The 19366-nt window shown below is 43.1% G+C and overlaps 1 protein-coding gene across 3 annotated transcripts; it reads left to right on the forward strand.

Annotated features, from left to right (window-relative positions):
* The first annotated feature begins 1845 nt into the window (after positions 1 to 1845).
* KEAP1 (kelch like ECH associated protein 1) lies at positions 1846 to 19362 on the forward strand. Of its 3 annotated transcripts, none has more exons than XM_070938202.1 (6): positions 1846 to 1923; positions 9142 to 9805; positions 13406 to 14091; positions 14802 to 15007; positions 16530 to 16706; positions 17529 to 19362. In XM_070938202.1, the coding sequence occupies exons 2-6, from the start codon at positions 9263 to 9265 to the stop codon at positions 17693 to 17695; spliced, it is 1779 nt and encodes a 592-aa protein (XP_070794303.1). In that variant the 5' UTR covers positions 1846 to 1923; positions 9142 to 9262; the 3' UTR covers positions 17696 to 19362. The 3 variants fall into 3 exon arrangements, with proteins under 3 accessions (XP_070794303.1, XP_070794305.1, XP_070794304.1); XM_070938204.1 differs by lacking the exon at positions 1846 to 1923 and adding an exon at positions 2705 to 2724; XM_070938203.1 differs by lacking the exon at positions 1846 to 1923 and adding an exon at positions 7664 to 7743.
* The last annotated feature ends 4 nt before the right edge of the window (positions 19363 to 19366 follow it).

Raw genomic sequence — 19366 nt, forward strand, 5'->3', positions numbered from 1 at the left:
ACCCCCGCCCTGAGGTCAAACACAACCCTGATGCGGCCCTCAATGAAATCAAGTTTGACATCCCTGCAATAGAAGAATCCTTCATCATCTCAATTCCTCCTTTCTACAAGTGAGACCACTAGAATCACATTTAAATGCTTTGCCTCTACTGTCATCTCCTGGACACATTGTGCAACCACAAGTCCCAGGAAGGTGGGTAAACCCAGTCCACCGGCTGCCTTACTTGCTGCCCCCAACTGAGCTATCCTTGCAGCTGCAAGCTTTCAAACTCTTCAGCAGAGATGTGTTTTCCTGCTTGATGAGGCTGAAATCAATTGCAGAAATAGAATTCTGTGTGGTATAGCAGCTTTCCTTAAAGTAGTGCCTCCCTCCCAGCCAACCTTGGATTGAGATTATGATGGAACTGACTGGGAAATTCTCAGTTATAGACCCAAAGATCTCAAGGGCATCAAGTTGGGCAAGACTGGTACTTTTGTAAAAACAATTTGAGCCCTATGTAGATGAAGGAAATAGGTGGAGATTGCTAATAAGCTTTGCCAGTGGAAACAGCAATTAGTGCTGGTGCTATTCATTTGTGTGGAAAGGACTGCGGTGTTCCACCAGTCACAGCAGGTAAACCATGGAACCACATACATGAGTCATGCTTACAGGCCCTTTGATAATTCTCAGTCTTGGCATTTTATTATTTTTTATTTACATTTTTGAACCACTCATCACCTTCAAAGAGGGCCTGTATTAAGATGTGTGAGCTTTTCCTAACCAACATGAATTCTTGGGAGTTGAAGTCCGCCCATCTTAATATTGCTATGACTGACAAACACTGCTTTAAAACAATTGGAAATCAGAACTGACAAATCCCTACACCCAAATCTCCAAAACTGAGTAGATTTCCGTCCCCCACAAATGTTTAATGACTAATACTCCTTCCAAATTCACTTCCTCCCCGCCCCCCGTCAAAGGAAAAAAAATTATAACCTTTTACCCATTTCTTCTTCCAGAGAAACCCAGACTGAGCTCCGCTCTCAGCAATGGAAGCTCGCCGGGTGATTGAGGCTAATCTGGGGGGAAAGTGGAGCGCCAAGGGCTCCTGGAGGAAAATTGGAGAAGCTAAATCTCGCCAACTCAAAAACAGCTGCAATTAAATGAACCGCCACAATCTCGTCAAGTTCCTGTCGTCAGCTCAAAATGCTGATGGGAAACCCGGGAACCGTCCGGTTGGGATTGGATTTTATTTATCCTCACCGCCACTGCCCCCACCCCCACCCTCACCCCCACCCATTTTTGGAGCGCTGCAGGTTCCCCTCCTCAAATTAAAACATTTTATTGTCCCTTAAAAGATTGTCTCGTCCCCACGCCGGCATCGAAACTAATTCCTGCAATCCGAAATTTTGCAAGCGTGTTTGAAAGCCGCCTCCGTCCGCTTTCCTTCTCGGGCCAGACCAGGAAAGCGAGCCGCAGCCCGCTCGAGGCTCCCAGCACGGCGCGAGAGGAGTGGAAGCGCTTCCGCGCATTTGCAATGGGCGTGCCTCCCTCTTGTCTTGGCTTTCGCCTTTCCCCACCGCGGAACCTCCATTCCCTTCCCCGGGTTGGCCTCGCTTTTGGATCCGCCTCCGCGCCCGCCCGCCCGGCCCCGCGCCTTCCTGTAGCGATCCGCCTCCCCTGAGAGCCGAGTCGGCCTGTGTTTAGCAAGCTGAGGGACTCTTATTCTGAAAGCGGGGCGGCTAGTGCTCTCACTTGCTTAGTCATGGTGACTTACACCCCATCTTCTTCTCCTCCTCCTCCCGCCCTCCCCGCTTTCCCCACCCGCAGTGGCGGCTGGCTGCACTATGGAGGGACAGAGGAGGTGGGGCGCTCAGCTGGACGGAGGTGGGGAAGGAGGCGGTGGCGGCGGCCGAAGCGGGTATCGGGGGCAACCGTGGAGGGGTGAGTGGACCCTCGCGCCAGCGGTTCTGGTCCCGTGCACGGGCGGGAGCTTGCCGCGCGCGCTCTGCTGCGCCTCCTCCTCTCCCTCTCCATCCCTTCCGAACAACCGAGCGCGTAGTTAGGACAAAGCGGTTGGGATCCACCTTTCTGCCGGGGCTGCAAGGCTTCCCGCTCTCTTCTTCCAGCAGCTCCAAGGGGCGACCGGTGGTGGATGGCGGCGGGGAGGGAGAATGGCTCGAATTCTTGAGACCCGCCGCGAGCGGGACAGGTGGCTCTTTCTGGGTTTTGGAGAGGCGGGAGCCCGAGCGCCTTTGTTGTGTGTTGGGCACGGGGGCCGATCGACGAGGCGCTGTTGTGATTGCGAGCGGGAGTAAGGTACGAGGGGGTGCAGACTTCCGGGCTTTGCAGCTGGAGCGGAGAGAGGCCTGGAGGTGTCGGCTCGAAGTTGGAAAGACGCAATTTTGAACCGTGTCAGTGGGATCCCGGGCGATGTCGGTGTTGCTGCGCGTCTGATCCAGGCGCGTACAAGGGATCTCGGGCTGGCCTCTTACATTCAGGGAAAGAAAGGAACGGCCCGCAGTATGACTGGGAACATAGTGAGGAAATCGGAGCATGCTGGGCCAAGTTGTCCTTAGTGGAAGAACACGTGTGAGCCGTAAACGAAACGGCCGAGTTTGTATGTGGCCGCCGGAGAACTGTACTTAGATATTGGGCAGCAATTCCGTGAAGGAAGGCTTGTCGTCCAGCCCGCTGGGCCTACCACAGTGACATCAACCAAGCTCTCTTCAGCGTCTCCTTTAGGTGACCTCATCCTTTAATTGTCAGCTAAAGCTTGGGGTGTGGAGAAGCAGGGAATACAGAGTTGTGAGGAGAGGAATAGTGTGTTGATGGATTCTTAATTGATAATCTGAAAAAAAAAAAACACAATTCAAAATATATTGTAAACTCTTGAGTTTTGGAAATTTAAGACTTACAAAGCCCCCCCCCCACCAATTTCTTAGGGCTCTTCCATATCTGTTGCATTTCAGAAATGCTTCATAGGAGTTGTCTCCTACAAGCCCAAATGCCTGAGCTAGTGCTAACTTGATGCTATCCGAAAAGCAACCAGAGAGATGCAACTTTCTGTCTTGAAGAAAAATCGTTCATCCCACAATGGGCTTGCATTTACTATATTCCAAGCTTCCATGTTGTTATGGCTTTTATGTTCTGTTAAATGTTATGGAAGGAAGTGCTTCTTGATTAAACAAGGCAAGCAAAATTGGGAGTAAAGATTATCTGTCATACTTTGGTTTTCATTCGCAACTAAAAGAGCAAACTGGAGCTTTGTGGTGTTCAAATTTTTGGGGGTTTTTTTGTTTTTTTGCTGATCCAGTAATACTGTATTTGATTGATTTAGCAACTAAAGGACGAGGATTGTGCTGACTACAACTTTCAGCAGTCTTCGCCTATATGGATAATAAGGGTGCTGGGCATTGTATTTCAGCAACAGGTATTTGAGGACCACAGATAATCCACAGGAAATAAAGTTAGGTCTTTAAATTGAACTCAACTCCTGGTGATTACCAGGCATTTCCCTGTAGTTTTCTTGGCAACATACAAGTAACTTGCTACTGCTGTTTTCCCAAAGTGGTATTTTCCCCCCATTGTTTCCCAGTTTAACTTTTGTTTTTCTGGAATTTTTCTGTGTAAGTAGTAACCAGGTCCAATGCTGCTTAGAGTCTTGAGCATAATTATAAAGTTTGCTTTATTTAAAAGAAAAAATATTGTGGTAGGATTTAATAAAATTCCTAAACTGTAGAATGGAGTACATCAGAAAGAAAGAATTATTTGCTCTAATAAAGGTTGCACCAAAGATTGATCATTTAATTTCTATTGCCAATGTGAGCCAGCCTAGAGAAACTAAATTGGGAAAAAATCCTAACAAGGAATTAGATCAAACTGTTGGAAGCAGGCAAATACTCATTAAGAAAGATACATTGCTTAATTGTCTTAAAGGTGTTTTTAACATCTTCCAAAAACTGATTGATAGATACATAACAACATAATAGCTGGACTAGCTATAGAATAAACCTAGGAATGCAGCTTCATAAGCTTCTTTCTTGGGATTCTCTGCAAGTGCAATAGTTTTATGATGTTCTCATTGGGATATGGAAAATCCTTAGAAGAGGCCTTCTAACTTCAGCTGGGAATTCAGTATGCCGAGGAAGCAACTGTTATAGAGCATAGGTGGCAATTGGCATGGTTTCTTGGCATGGTTTTCAATAACTCTCAACCTATTTCTGCTCTACTTGCATACTTGTCCTCTCCTTTAAGAAACTGTTCCTCAGCAGGCCCAGTAGTAGTACAAGAATGGGGTGTTTTTGCATCATTGTTTACAGAGAGCAGCGGAGTAAGGTTCTTGTATCAAGTTCTAAAGTTGACCTCTCTTCCTAAAAGCACATGACTTTGGAAGGAGGAAGGCTTTGTTTACCTGTAGCAATAGATAGGCATCTGACCTTCTAGATTATCCTCCTGGGCTTCAAAACATGGTCAAAGTGTGCTTACTTAGAATGATTACTGCTTTAATTGGAAGTAGTTGCAAGATTTAAAGAAATATGCACATATGTCTATTTTATTATTTAGTTGACATATATTCATTTATTTTTCGTTTACAAGTTTTTTTTTCTTTTGTTCCAAACTCAGATCTGGAAAATAATTAGAAAATGGCCAAAACTTTGATGGCCTGGCCAAACCTAATACTGATATGATTTTTGTGATATTTCTTTTACTTTATTTTTATTTATTTATATCTCACCTTTATTATTTATACAAATAACTCAAGGTGGCAAACATATCCAATATTCCTTTCTCCTACCATTTTCCCGACAACAACAACCCCATGAGGTAAGATGGACTGAGAGAGAGTGGCCCAAAGTTACTCAGCTGGCTTTCATGGTTAAGACAGGACTAGATGGTCTCTGTTTCTAGCCTGATGCCTTAACTGGTAGACCAAACTGGCTCTCTATACTTGCCTTTCTCCAAATTCTTGCCCAGCTTCTGTTTTATGTGGAGACTGATTGCACCAGTGGAGATAGAGTGGAATCTACCAACAGGATATGTGGGATCTGTCTTCTTTTCTGATATTCTTAATGATACTCATATGCTATCTCTGCATAACTAACTGTAGGGTAAATTCTGACATATATGTATTTGTATGTTATAGCCAGGATTTCAAACATGAATGGCAGACAGTTCTTGACTACTCTTGCTCTACTGCTCTTGAGAAAAAATACAGGTGCTACATCCTTAGATCATAGATGCATTTACAAGCAGCCTTGGCTGGCTTCTAACAAGTCAGAATCAGAAGCCATGATTTCTTTTTGGCATCTATTCCCTGAGTTGTTTGGGAAGGAGGAGCCAGGTTTATAATCCATTTATTAGAGAAAATGTACATGTTTAGACACTAGAGAGGAACCAAAAAGAAGCAATTGAGCAGCATGTACTAGAATGATGCTTCATTCATGATATGTCACATTTTGTGACAATTCCATCTAACTCCAACATTTAATATTTCCATTTCATTTAATACATGATTTTCTGCTCTGATGATGCATTTTGGAAGCAAATCTTGTATTAGGTCAGTTTTAGCGGGAACTGACGTAGTTATAGAGATGCATGGATATGATTGTTTTGATTCCCTTCCTAGGACATCTGCAATATTTGTCCACTGTTCTTGCAACATCTCTTAAAACATTTGATGATGGCTACAGCTCATCTACTGAATTAGAAAAAATACACAGAAATACAATTTTATAGTCAACTCTGTTTGTACCTCACTTATTTTAGTAGGTGATAAGCCCATCAACACTGGAATTATTGTATTAATAGACTATTGGATTTACTACTTGTAAGAAAGACTATCCTTCCCTTTCGAATCCATCATAGAATATTGATACTGGAACTATGGTAGACAAGAGTTCTTTGGAACCCTACTAGCACACTAGACTGTTTGGACAAAAGAAAGATGTAACCGTATAGCCTTGTTGTTCCAGAGGCCTTTAATGTGCAGGTTTTATTTGCCCTCTAACAAATTCCATATGCTGATATTAAAGCCTGATAACTGCTATATTTGGTCCATACTGATGATACAATTGATAACATTCTACAGACAAGATTCTGCCAATAAAATTTTAATTTTATATTAAGGCAGCAGCTGTAATTTTTTTTAAAAAAAATAATTGTTGGGCTGGGATCCTTGCATACCTAATTTATTTATTTATTTTTGCTTTAATTTATATGCCGCCCTTCTCCGGAGACTCAGGGCGGCTTACAATGTGTTAAGCAATAGCCTTCATACTTTTGTATATATTGTACAGTCAGCTTATTGCCCCCACAATCTGGGTCCTCATTTCACCTACCTTAGAAAGGATGGAAGGCTGAGTCAACCTTGAGCCTGGTGAGATTTGAACTTGCAGTAATTGCAAGCAGCAGATGTTAATAACAGTGCTTTAGTCCACTGTACTACAGGCTTTTATTTGGGTACAGATGAACAAACTGATGTTCACAAGTACAACCATGAGGACCCCTGGTACAAAACTTAAATTCCCATTTCTTCATATTTTCCAACTATATTTTAGTATATTTAGTATATTTTCCAACTATATTTCCAACTATATTTATTACTATATTTTATCTTATATGTTATCTTATTAGAATGTTTGCTGTCTTCCCCAAACCTCTTTCAATTTTTCACCCCTATCCTGAGTGTTTTGTAACCCAGAGGAAACAAGATACTTCCTTGTCCCCAATTAGATGACTCCGTTAAGACCACATTTCTGGCTTTATAATTCATTTCATAGGTGTGCTTCAGAAGAAAAATGCATCATCTGGGCACAGTTTCCATTTCCAGTTAGAAAGAACAAGCCTGTGTTTGTTTATGTTGGGCCGAGAGTGCTCCTGGTCCTCTCATCCTGGTCTGATGAATTCTTGATTGCTTCTCTTCTGGCATGAGAGGTCAGCCATGAGAGCAGAGCTTTGAATCAGAGCAATGTCTGTGGGAAAAATGAGGTTGTTTGTGAATTTTGCTCTGGCTATTCAGGAAGGACATCAGGAACTGGTAAGACAAACCATAATGGGGCATATCCAGGGGTGGGTTCTAATTTTTTTTACTATCGGTTCTGTGGGCGTGGCTTATTTTGTGGGTGTGGCTTGATGGTCATGTGACAATTCTTTAGGATTTAGCAGAGGTACTGGTCTATCAGGCTTTTAACTGCTTGCAGAACTGTACCGGTCTACCCATTTGTTTTTGGAGGCACCGGTCTACTCATTCGTTTTTGGAAGCTCCGGTCTACTCATTCGTTTTTGGAGGCCCCAGTCTACCACGATACTGCCTTTTAACACTGATCAGCTGTAAGGCGGCCCTTTGAAGCCCTGCGGCAAGAGTTTAAACAGTTTTTTTCCTTCTAGCCGATCAGCTGGGACTCGGGAAGCAGCAATAGATTGGGGATGGGGCCCAATAAAATGTAAGAATAACACGGGGGGGCAGAGGGGGCGGGAGGACCCAGCTCCCAAACAAAGAGAACCGGTTCGGTGACGTCATATTGTCACCGCTACCGGCTCGGCCGAACCGGGCTGAACCGGGAGGAACCCACCACTGGGCATATCCATCCTAAGGGCCCTATCTACATGGAGAGCAGGAAATGGGTATTATGAAGAAATTCAGACTTAAATAGCTATCTCCTTGGCAACTTGTAGCTTGTTTTCATTAGGTCATGGGAGGTGAGTCAAGCTTGAGGAAACAGGGCGAAATGTCAAAATCCTCCATTTACATTCTACACAAAGGTAAAGAGATCTCAGGCTGCTTGAATTTAATTGCCTCTGTGTTGAAATTGCTGGATCCACCACCCAGATCAGAAGCACATACAGTACAGTATATTTAAGAGCAGCCTGTCCTTTAAGTCTGGAGCCCATTTTGAACCTGGGGCTTATGTTCGTTAGCAAATAGAGCCTTAAGTATGCTGATTTGCCACCTGAAAGCCTAAAGTTTCCTGCTATATGCCGTCATTTTGTCTCTTGGTGGAATAAACCAGGATAATTTTCACTATATACACCAGCTGAACTGGATTCCCCAGTTCTGGAATCCCTGAACATACAGCAATGGTGTGTGTAGTTGTGCATGAAAACGCCTTGTTGTATGTGACCATGTGAACTGAGTATGCAACTGCTACAATAATCTAATCAAAAACACATGGCCCCCATGCTCAATGCAATGCCATTTTTACGAATCTTCATTGGAGAGGCATAATAAATAATTGCTGCCCATCGCTGCAAACACTACCTCACCTTCTGTTAAATTTCAAGGGGCTTCCCCCCCACCCACTTCATTGGATTGATTTAGATTTTTGATTAAAATGTCTTTCATGAATAAGCCACATCTGTGGATTAAAAGAAATGGACAGGTGGCAGTGAAGGGGTTTACAGGGATGTCTTATCCTTCAGAACCTCATCCATTATGACCCATCTTTCTCATTTAGTCAGAGTTTCTCTTGGCTTCCAGTTTGGCCTGAATACAAGGGCAAGCCATTTCTGAAATCTTGCCATGAAAACTTCAGGGACTTGTCCAGGCAGTTGCTAAGAGTCACCACTACTTGTAGGCACCCCAAAAAGCCACAATCTATTGTGAAGAAAGAATATGAATTAATCTTACAATAATATATTGATTCCAGTGCAAATAGTGGAGGAAATACCTACAAACCTCAGTGGCCCTGGAATGACTAAGCAGTCCTAGGTTGTAGCCTGCTGAGTCATAATGACTGTGTTAAGTAGCACAGAGTGGCATTGTATGGCGCTCTCAGTAGAAAGTTCTGGTTGACCTGAGGGAATCACACGAAAAGGACATCTTGCTCCCTCTTCTAATTGGGAAAAGGGGGAAGGGATAGCTTAATCTGCGCAATATTCCCTTGTAAGTATTTTGATTTTTAAACTCTTTTTAATTTTCTCCATTTCAAGTGTACCTGATACTCTTTGGAGCTAAGATTGCAGGTTCTTTGTCTGGCAAACCTCACCTATATGCATGCCTGGTTTCACAGATGTGGGGAGGTTAAAGATGATCTTCTGGAGGGAGGGTATATTCATTCATTGAGCTCCTGAGTGAGGCAGCAGTGCAAAGCCAGAATTGAGCTATTGCCTTGGGTCGTACATTACCTAACTAGACCTCTTGCTTCTCTGTCCCCTGTGCAGGTATCAAGACTTTGCTGCATGCCAGGCCTCTGTAGGAAGGCCCCCAGCTTAGCTGCCTCTGCTGGTGCCCCGTCTCTTTTCCTGCATTCCTTCGTGCAATGACCACGCGACTGCTTCTGTGATGTATGCCCCAGAGTGCAAGGCGGAGGTGACTCCTTCACACAATGGCAGTCGCACTTTCAGCTACACCCTGGAAGATCACACCAAACAAGCTTTCAATATTATGAATCAGTTGCGCCTAAGTCAGCAACTTTGTGACGTCACCTTGCGGGTCAAATATAAGGACATTCCCCCAGCCGACTTTCAGGCCCACAAGGTGGTGCTGGCCTCCTCCAGTCCAGTCTTCAAGGCCATGTTCACCAATGGCCTCCGGGAGCAGGGTATGGAGATAATCCCCATTGAGGGCATCCACCCCAAAGTAATGGAGCGCCTCATTGAATTTGCCTACACCGCCTCCATTTCTGTGGGTGAGCAGTGTGTGCTGCATGTTATGAATGGGGCTGTCATGTACCAGATAGACAGTGTGGTAAAGGCCTGCTGTGACTTTTTGGTGCAGCAGTTGGACCCCAGCAATGCCATTGGCATCGCCAACTTTGCTGAACAGATTGGCTGTACCGAACTCCACCAGCGGGCACGGGAATATATCTACATGCATTTTGGAGAGGTGAGAACATGTGCGAGGAAAGGGCACCAAGGGAAACAGGAGCAGCCTGCGTATACTAGTGTTCAAAGAACGTCTGAATTAGAAAATGGCTTTGCTTTTGACTGCCTTTCACAATTTATTTTCTGTTCTTGATTATGAAAGAACAGCTCTTCTATCTCTTCCAAAGAGGCAAGATACTATCCCCCCCCCCCCCTTTTCTGTGCTGCAAATCTTTCCCAGTCACCACCTGGATGTCTGATATATTACTCATTGTGTTTTTGCAGACATAAGGGGCTGGAAACTTGGTTACTTTGTGGTGATCGCTTGATAAACACTGAAAAGTTGTAAAAAAATAATTCTGTAGCCATCACTGGCTTCTGCCTCTTTTCTAAATTTGCAAATAGAACAAAGCTAACAGGTTGGTTGATATATTTATTCAATTTATATCCTGCCTTTCATTCAGAGGTCCTAAGTGGCATACCTAGTACTCTTCCTTCCTTTTTCCCCCCACAACATCTTCCCTATCAGAAGTTGGACATTGAAAGAGCATAATAGACCCAAAGTCACCATGAGCTTCCATGGCTGAGGGTGGTCAAGAACTCTCTGTTCCTAGCAGAGCCCTTAGCCGCTAAACTTGGCCATCGCAGTATTTCTGCTGGGAGAACCAATCCTCTAGCTAAAAAGTGCAAAACAGAAATCGGGAGACTATGTCACATGAGACTCTGCACGGAAGCCGGTGTTTCCTTGTCCTTATGAAAAATCTGTGCATAAACTTTGTGTCAATGAATGTAGTAGCGCTGCTCCATGTTTATTCATAAATATTCAAAAATATCCTCCCTCTTTTTTTTTATTTTGTCACCTTCGGATGAGAAGTTGGCCATCTTGTTGCTAAGATCCCAACAGTAACTAGCCTGTAAGAATTTTGCTTGCTTCCTTCTTAAATTATAAGAGTAAATGCCAATCTCTATTTTGGGAGGAAGAATTGAGAATACTGTGGACTGTCAGGGGAGGCATGGCTTCCTCTTTCCACTGCAGGGTTCATTTGCCAGCCATTTCAGAAGCCTAGAGGAAGCAGGGAGTGGTCATGAATTAGCTGTTTCTGTGCTAGATCTGCCACTCCCTGCTGATTCAGCACAAAGTAACATGGATTGGCAAAGGACCCTGGCATTGCTTTCTCCCTGCTCCAGTAGTCCCTTTGATTTCTGTGCTGAATGCACCAGAAAGTTTTGTCATCAGACACCAATAAAGCTTTGCTTTGTGTGATTAGTGAAAGCCCATCCAAAAGGGCTGATCAAGTAAAACAGGATTCCTAATTTTATAGCCCATCTGTCTTCCTTGGGTTTCCTTCGTTGTCAGTCCCAAACCTGAGTGACTGGATAAAGGAGGGCCAGGTTGTGGTTACTCCCCTTCATCTCTCTGCACTGCACATCCTTTGTTTTGCACATTAACTTGGTTAGAATTCCTGGTTGCTGTTGGCAAAAGATTTAAAGGCAAAACTGCAGCAGAAGCATGGGAAGAAATCATGAGATAGAATACCCAGGCACATAACATGTTTTTATGTGTGCAAAACATTAGAAATGGGACAAAATATGATAATTAGTTTGGGGGTATTTTGTATTGGACAGTTGTGCAGTTTACAATGTTTTGGACAGTTGTGCAGTGAACAAGCCACATTTGGGTTTAGGTTAATATAAACATTCAACCTTTGTGACAAAGATGGAGCATTTACTGCTTAGAGTCAGTCTAATAAATTAACCTGGTGTTCAAATGTAATGACATTTGAACACCACACTTAAACTAAATCTCCTACAGGGAAACCTTTTGTTAAAAACAAAGTTAATTCAATACCTGGATTTTATAAGGGAACAACTGTTTTCCTGTTTCTTCATCCTAGCAGACCATAAGAGAACTTGTATGTAATCTGACATCCGTTTTGTATCTGATGAAGCCTAATCTGTAGCTTCCAGCTTCAGAATTTAAGATTGGGCTTCATTAGATAAAAAACTCTTGCAAAAGTGGCTTGAATCCCTCATTTGAATCCCATTGCAATTTGATTCTCTAATTGCCATGTTTCCTGAGGAAGAATTCTTCTAAAAATTGGAAACTTGCATGCTTTATTAAACTTCATTTGGCCTACTAATGATATTGCCTCAAATGCATTTTGCAATAGGCATAAACATTTCACACTGTTTCCATTCATCAGTGGACAGTCTAGTGAGTTCTGATAGCAAACGGAGAATGAAAAGTCTAGCTTCCTGTTGGCTTATTTGTAATCCTTGCATTAGTACCAAGAACCACATTCCAAGCTGGGAATTTTTATTGTCTTCCTGCTGCTGATTTAAACTGTCATCCAGGAAAGTCATTTTCTTGATTTGCCTGTCATGTATTCCCAAGGGATATATACATATGAATACATATAGACACGCATACCACACAATAGCCACATATGGGGGAATGATAGAAAGACAGAAAGAAATGAGGTGTAATATTAAAATACAAAGAAATAAAGAGAAACATTAGAAAGTACCTGATGTGTCTCGTAAAAATGCCTTTTTCAAACCCAGTATTTGTTCTGTTTCTTATTTCTACTGTATTGTATTTATCCTATGAGATGTCCGTAAGTCTTACACTTTTTTTACAGATATCCAGAGTCTTGCCCATGGATTGTCACTTACCCTACCAAATTATAATTTAATATTCCTGACAGATTGAGCTGAATTAAAAAAAAACTGTTTTGCTCCTGAGAAGAGATCTGCTTTCCTTGGGGATCACATCTGATAAATTGAGTTTAGAAGGTGCTGTGTAGGAGTAAAAGTATGCAGGGTAATTATTTCAGCCAGTTGTCAACAATAGTATTGGCGCCTACATCAACCCTATAAGGATCCACTCATTCTCCTTTTAGGATTTTTGTTATTCTAGAACAGAGGTCTTCAAGCTTGGCAGCTTGAAAACTTGTGGACTTCAACTCCCAGAATTCTCCAGCCAGCTGGCTGGAGAATTCTGGGAGTTGAAGTCCACAAGTCTTCAAGCTGCCAAGTTTGAAGACCTCTGTTCTAGAAGTTATCAGTCCAAAATCTTTTATCTAGGCAACAACCCTTTATGACTGACAAAATAAAAATATGTTTATAGATTCTAGAATGTTGCTAGATCATCATTTCATACTGATAATTTCAGAGGCTAAAAATTCTATTTTTTCCCCAAAACTTTATTTATATTCTTTAAATTTAGGGCAGTTCTTCATAGCAGCCTTCACCTACTGGTTGAATCTGGCTGAAGATGAACTTGGTTTTTAAAAATCTCTGTTTGGATTTCAAGTTTTGATCATGATGCTGGTCAGATGTTCTGTTTGGACTTTGTTTTTTAACGGGCCCTGAATGGTGGATTCCACTGCTTCTTTATCCCACCTGCCAGTGCTAGAAAAGCAGTTGCCAGTTGCTTTCTTTTCTGTGAGCAGATCTCTGCAGGGATGTGCTTTCCCTCTGTGTGACATTCAGCAACCATCCAGTCATCTATGCAGAAAGAGTCCTAGGGCTCATCTAGAGCAGATTTTAGCTTGCTTCTCAGGAGCATATCCATCTGGTTTTGTGGGTTTCACTCACAGTCTCTCTTCTCCTCTGGTAGGTGTCGAAGCAGGAGGAGTTCTTCAACCTTTCACATTGCCAGCTGGTGACCCTGATCAGCCGGGATGAGCTGAATGTGCGCTGTGAGTCAGAAGTCTTCCATGCTTGCATTAACTGGGTGAAATATGACTGTGAGAACCGGCGACTCTATGTCCAGGCCTTGCTGAAAGCTGTGCGCTGCCATTCCCTCACACCACACTTTCTCCAAATGCAGCTGCAGAAGTGTGAAATCCTTAAGTCGGACTCCCGTTGCAAGGACTACTTGGCCAAGATCTTCCAGGATCTCACCCTGCACAAACCCACTAATGACATACCCTGCCGTGCACCCAAGGTGGGTCAGCTGATCTACACGGCAGGGGGCTACTTTCGCCACTCCCTGAGCTACCTGGAGGCTTACAATCCTTCTGATGGCTCCTGGATCCAACTGGCTGACCTGCAGGTGCCTCGCAGCGGCTTGGCTGGCTGCGTAGTGAGCGGACTGTTCTACGCGGTGGGGGGGAGGAACAACTCTCCTGATGGCAACATGGACTCAGATGCCATTGACTGCTATAACCCCATGACCAATCGATGGTCTCCCTGTGCCCCTATGAGTGTGGCCCGTAACAGAATTGGTGTGGGAGTAATTGATGGTATGATCTACGCGGTGGGCGGCTCATTTGGGAGCACTCATCACAACAGCGTGGAGAGGTAAGGGAAAAAGAAGCATTGAAATAATCCAGTCTTCCCAAATCTGGCTTGTATATTCTGCTCCCTTGCAGGGCAGGCTTCACAAATGCAAAATGGTCTTAATAAGACACTAGAGACCTGGGTATTGCTCTGGTAAATGGTATATCTGGTGTATTGATTTCGTTGGGGGTGTTACTTGGAACTCTTACAGTATCCTTTTGAAGATTTCTCCTGTTTTTTAAAAATGACATTTTTATTCAGATCTGGCACAAATAGGCTTAAGCTAGTTTATGAGAGAAGGGGTGTCTCAAGTGTCTGCATAATGTGATTGGATAGCTTGGGCTGTTCCCATGTGGAGGGAAAGAGATTGCTGCTGACTTTCCCATCAGCCTGTCTGTAGTAATAGAATGAGGCCTTCTTGGCAAAGGTAACAGGGACACCTGGATTTTTTCTCATGTACTTAGAAGGATTGATAAAGGAAGAAAATGCATAGAAGACTTAATGGTGCAGATGGGAAAAAGTGTTTTGGAGAGCCTCTAAAATTGTAGTAGAGAGGCCTAAAGAAAATCCATCATTGCTTCATCTCTTTCCTGATTCATCCTTCATCCAGCTTTCTCCGTTCTTCTACAGAAAACTGGCACAGTAAATTAGCAACTGTCAATTAGCATCCTTGTTCAAACAACATAGACAGCAGAAACAAGTACCTGATGTAGCATCTCTTTTTCCTCCAGGTACGAGCCGGAGCGTGATGAATGGCAGTCAGTGGCTCCTATGCTGACGCGGCGGATTGGGGTCGGCGTGGCTGTGCTGAACCGACTCCTGTATGCTGTGGGGGGCTATGATGGCACTAACCGCCACAACACTGCCGAATGCTACTACCCAGAGCGTGATGAATGGGAGACTATTGCGTCAATGAAAACTATTCGGAGTGGAGCAGGTATGCGCAGCAGCAGGAACTCCATACTTGGGACTACAGATGTAAAATTTCTGCAAGTGCAGAAACCACAGGGGGGAAAAACTGGCCTTTTGTTTTTGTTTTAATGGAAATTTAAAATTTGGACAAATGGCAATATATGCACTTTTATACGAGTCACTTTCACATTACAATTTTAAGAATGTGCAATATGTGTAACTTGGTTTATTCATGCCCTACTTGTCCCCCCTTTGCAGGAACTTTCTTCTTCTGATGGTCTAAAAAGCATTCCTGTAACAAGTTGTAGGGCACCATTTGCGGGAAATGATTGACAGCAACATAGGAGCCCTTTGTCATACTCCTTTCATAAATCTAAGACAACAGTTCTTTGTTGTTTTGTTTCACTTTTTTATTCTTTCTCAAAATTTTCATTTTTTCCTCAAAAAACAAGGGAGGGAAAATTGTCCTCTGAGCTTTATGTCTACCTTCAACAGAGAACCTTCATAGTTGCACATTGTAACTCGCTGCTATCTCTTCCCATTTGTTGTTCCACCTCCTCAATTTAAGTCTAAATTCTGTTATCTTAGTGGAAGAGTAAATTTGGGTTCTATGACTTAGTTCTGTTGCCAGGGATGGTAGCGGTATCCAGAAATGGGTAGGAATATCTAGCAGGCGGTTGCTGTGATGTTAGCTAAGCACTTGGCATATAAAGTCCCAGCAGAATTAGATGCTGGCAGCACAGAGTTCAAAGATGTAATGTTTTATATCATCTGGAAAGGTTGAACCTGTTAATCTTGAGGAAATGGGCAGAATTTCTGGTGCAATGAGCTGCACTGGCTATGGCTTGATCCCTACCAGTTGCTAGAAATAGGCAGCAAGATCCAAGCTTTGGTGAGGTGGGGAGAAATCACAAGCTGCCAACCTGAGTGCCTGGATCACAATCATATGACCGCAAGAGAGTTGTGATAGACAGAACCTTCACACCTCCATTTTTTCAGTGCCACTAACTTTGAATCGGCTCTGGATGAATGGATGTAAGCCAAGGACTACTTGTAATACAATAAACTGGACTATGTGGAATGTTGCTTCACACCCAACTGGTGATAGTTGTCCAATTTAGTTTTACACTGGAGTTCTGGATCTAAATTGAAATGGATGAACTAGAAGCTGATTTTGGTTGCAGCAAGAGTAGAGACCTCATGCCTGCTAATTCCATGGTATTCATATGCTTGGGGAGATTTCCCTACATTCAAAGAGCAATGTAGCTGTTTCCTTGCTTCTTCTGTTTGATGCCAAAAAATGGACATTCTAGGTCCAAGAATAACACTGCCTTCTACTTGAGAAATATTGCCCAGGATAGATAGAAAAGATTTCCAGGCACTGGTAAAAGGCCCTCCAGGCATTGTTAAACTCTAACCTAGCACTAAATACAACAGGCTTTCTGCTACAGATTAAGGTTGCAAGAGATCCTGATCCTGAGAATGTGTTATCCCCTGAGTGTTGGAATAAGGCATGCCTGTCTTAATGCTGTTCTTTCCTAATGCAGGAGTTTGTGCTCTGAATAATTGCATATATGCCATGGGAGGCTATGATGGAACAAACCAACTGAACAGCGTGGAGCGCTATGATGTGGAGGTGGGCACCTGGTCCTTTGTTGCACCCATGAAGCACCGTCGGAGTGCCCTCGGGGTCACTGTATATCAAGGCAAGATCTACGTGCTAGGTACGTTGGTCGAGGACTATAGCAAGTACCTCTTGGCTGAATATGGGAAAGTACTAACAGCAGTCACACAAGCTATGGGCATTGGGTCCAGGGGTGGTTTAGCTCACTTTGTTAATGAGGTGGAAACCAAAGCTATATTTTATTTGTTACAGCTAATAATCTATTCTTGCACATATTTACTTGGATGGCTTAGTGAGCCCTTGAGTACATTTTATTGAGATGCACTGGATTGAAATCAGTGATGCAAATTTGTGTAGAAGTGCTCTTACTTACTAGTGTGCGCACACTATCTCCACATAGCAATTTTGGTAAGTCTTAAAGTGTTTGCATCTGCTGAAACACCTGGCTCTTGGAAATCTTGATCAAAAAACCAAGGACAAATAACATTACATAATAATTATAATTCAGGGTCATTTATATTCTTATTTGTATGATGCCATCAAAGTTTTGCCCCATTCAGCATAGTAAATACATTTTGTCACCTTTTAGAAGGTGGCACAATGGATGTAGCAAAGCAACAGGATTTATGCTAGCAAGAGGCAGAAGTTTCCCAGCTAGAAGTCTTACATGCTAACTATGGCTAAGACTCTTCTACCCTCTTTTCCTTGTTGCTGAGATTCCACATGGCTGGCTGTTACCTTTTGCCAAATAGAGCTACTTTCTACCCAGGGAATTAGAGCTGTACTGTGAGTACAAAGTTGTCCTGCACGGTTAGAAGACAAGGCTTTGGGGGTATTGCTTCTGATTCAGTTGAGTTCAGTCAAGGGCCTTCAAGGTAGCCTCTGGCCTCTCTTGGTTAATTGCTGATTGTTTTTCCTGCAGGTGGCTATGATGGACAAACGTTTCTGGACAGCGTTGAATGTTATGACTCCGCCACAGATACTTGGACTGAAGTAACTTGTATGACATCAGGCCGCAGTGGGGTAGGCGTTGCCATTACCATGGAGCCATGCTGCAAGCAAACTGAGCAGCAAAAATGCCATTGTTAATGGTAACATGGAATGTGCTCCACTTCCCTTCAAATGGAAGGGGGAAAACAAATTGGAGAAGATTTCAGTATTATGAAATACCTGCTGCCAAGTTGTATTCTGCCAGAATAAAGGAAAAGTGCCAAAAAAATGAGAAACGCTTTAAATCCCATATGAACTGGCCTTGAGGCAACAATGAAGAACAGCTCATGCTCTGTGCTTTACAAGGGTAGCTACAGCAAATCTGTGGTTGCCTCTCCACGCTGCTCCTGCCTCAGTTTGGGATAGATGCATCAGTGAAGGAAACCTCTCTGGGACAACTACAGGAGAGCTCGACTCACACTGGCTGTCTCTTTTCTGGCCCCTGGCAGGGAATGGACCTTCAGGAAATGACTTCCAAATCAGGATGGGTGGAAGTATTTTGTACATAGTGCAGCCCTGAGCCCTCCTTAGAAATGTGTATTATTCATAGTTTGGCAACCAGTTCAAGGTTAATTTTTTGCTTGTCAAGTTTGTCCAGGTGCAGGTGAGGAAAGGGGAAAGGTTGTGGGGCACTGTTCTGTGACTGCTGATCTGCAGGTCCATTGCATTCAGAAAGTATTCAGACCTCCTTCATTTTTGTCAATTTTGTCATGCTGCAGCTCAATTCTAGTGTTGTTGAAATTCATTTTTTTCTCATTAATCTACACTCAGTATCACACAATGACAAAGTGAAAGCAATTTTAAATGTGTGTAAATTTATTAAAAAGAAAAAACTGAAACATCACATTGGCATAAGTATTCAGACCCTTTACTCAGTACTTTGTTGAAGCACCTTTGGCAGCAATTAGCCTTGTCTTTTTGGGTATGACACGACAAGCTTCACACACCTGGATTGGGGGATTTTCTGCCATTCTTCCTTGCATTCTTCCTTCCTTCAAGCTCAGTCAGGTTGGATGGTGACCATTAGAGGACAGCCATTTTCGGATCCTGCCAGAGATGTTAAGTAGGGTTCAAGACAGAGCTCTGGCTGAGCCACTCTAGGACATTCACAGAGTTGTCCCTAAGCCATTCCTGTGTTGTCTTGGCTGGGTGCTTAAGATCATTATCATGTTGGAAAGTAAGCCTTCAGCCCAGTCTGAGGTCCTGAGCGCTGTGGAACAGGTTTTCATTGAGGATATCCCTGTACTTTGCTCCATTCAGCTTTTCCTCAACCCTGCTCAAGCTGTAGGAACATGTCAGCAACCATCAAGAGAAATGGGAGGCACTGAAGCTAAATTTCAAGTGTTGTTGCCAAAGGTCTGAATACGTATGCCAATGTGATATTTCATTTTTTTTAAAATAAATTTCAAGACGTTTCTAAAATTCTGTTTTCACTTTGTCGTTATAGGGTACTGAGTATAGTTAAATGAGAAAGATGAATTTTAACTATATAACCAGGCTGCAGCATAACAAAATTGACAAACGTGAAGGGGGGATCTGAATACTTTCTGACTGCACTGTAAGTGAACACTGATCACTACAACTTGAAAACCTCAGGTGGACCTTTACCTATGCTGCTTTTCTATTATCCCACAAGGAAGGGCTTACCCAGATGGCCAACTGCGTTTTTTTCCCCTTACCTGTGGGTGGTACATCCTCTTAGGAAACTGGTTTTGAAGTAGTTCTTACATGAATAAAACACTTTTTGTGATTAGTATTAATGTTTATTTT

Source organism: Pituophis catenifer, unplaced genomic scaffold, assembly GCF_029215685.1.
Source record: "Pituophis catenifer annectens isolate HBS135680 unplaced genomic scaffold, rPitCat1.0.hap2 SCAF_2, whole genome shotgun sequence".
NCBI lineage: Eukaryota > Metazoa > Chordata > Lepidosauria > Squamata > Colubridae > Pituophis > Pituophis catenifer.

Bases quoted from the DNA above. Each gene is read 5' to 3' on its own strand.
- KEAP1 (XM_070938202.1), top strand. From the start codon at position 9,263: ATGTATGCCCCAGAGTGCAAGGCGGAGGTGACTCCTTCACACAATGGC. The intron at 14,092-14,801 runs GTAAGGGAAAAA...TTTTTCCTCCAG, and splicing joins CATCACAACAGCGTGGAGAG to GTACGAGCCGGAGCGTGATG. The intron at 16,707-17,528 runs GTACGTTGGTCG...TTTTTCCTGCAG, and splicing joins AGGCAAGATCTACGTGCTAG to GTGGCTATGATGGACAAACG.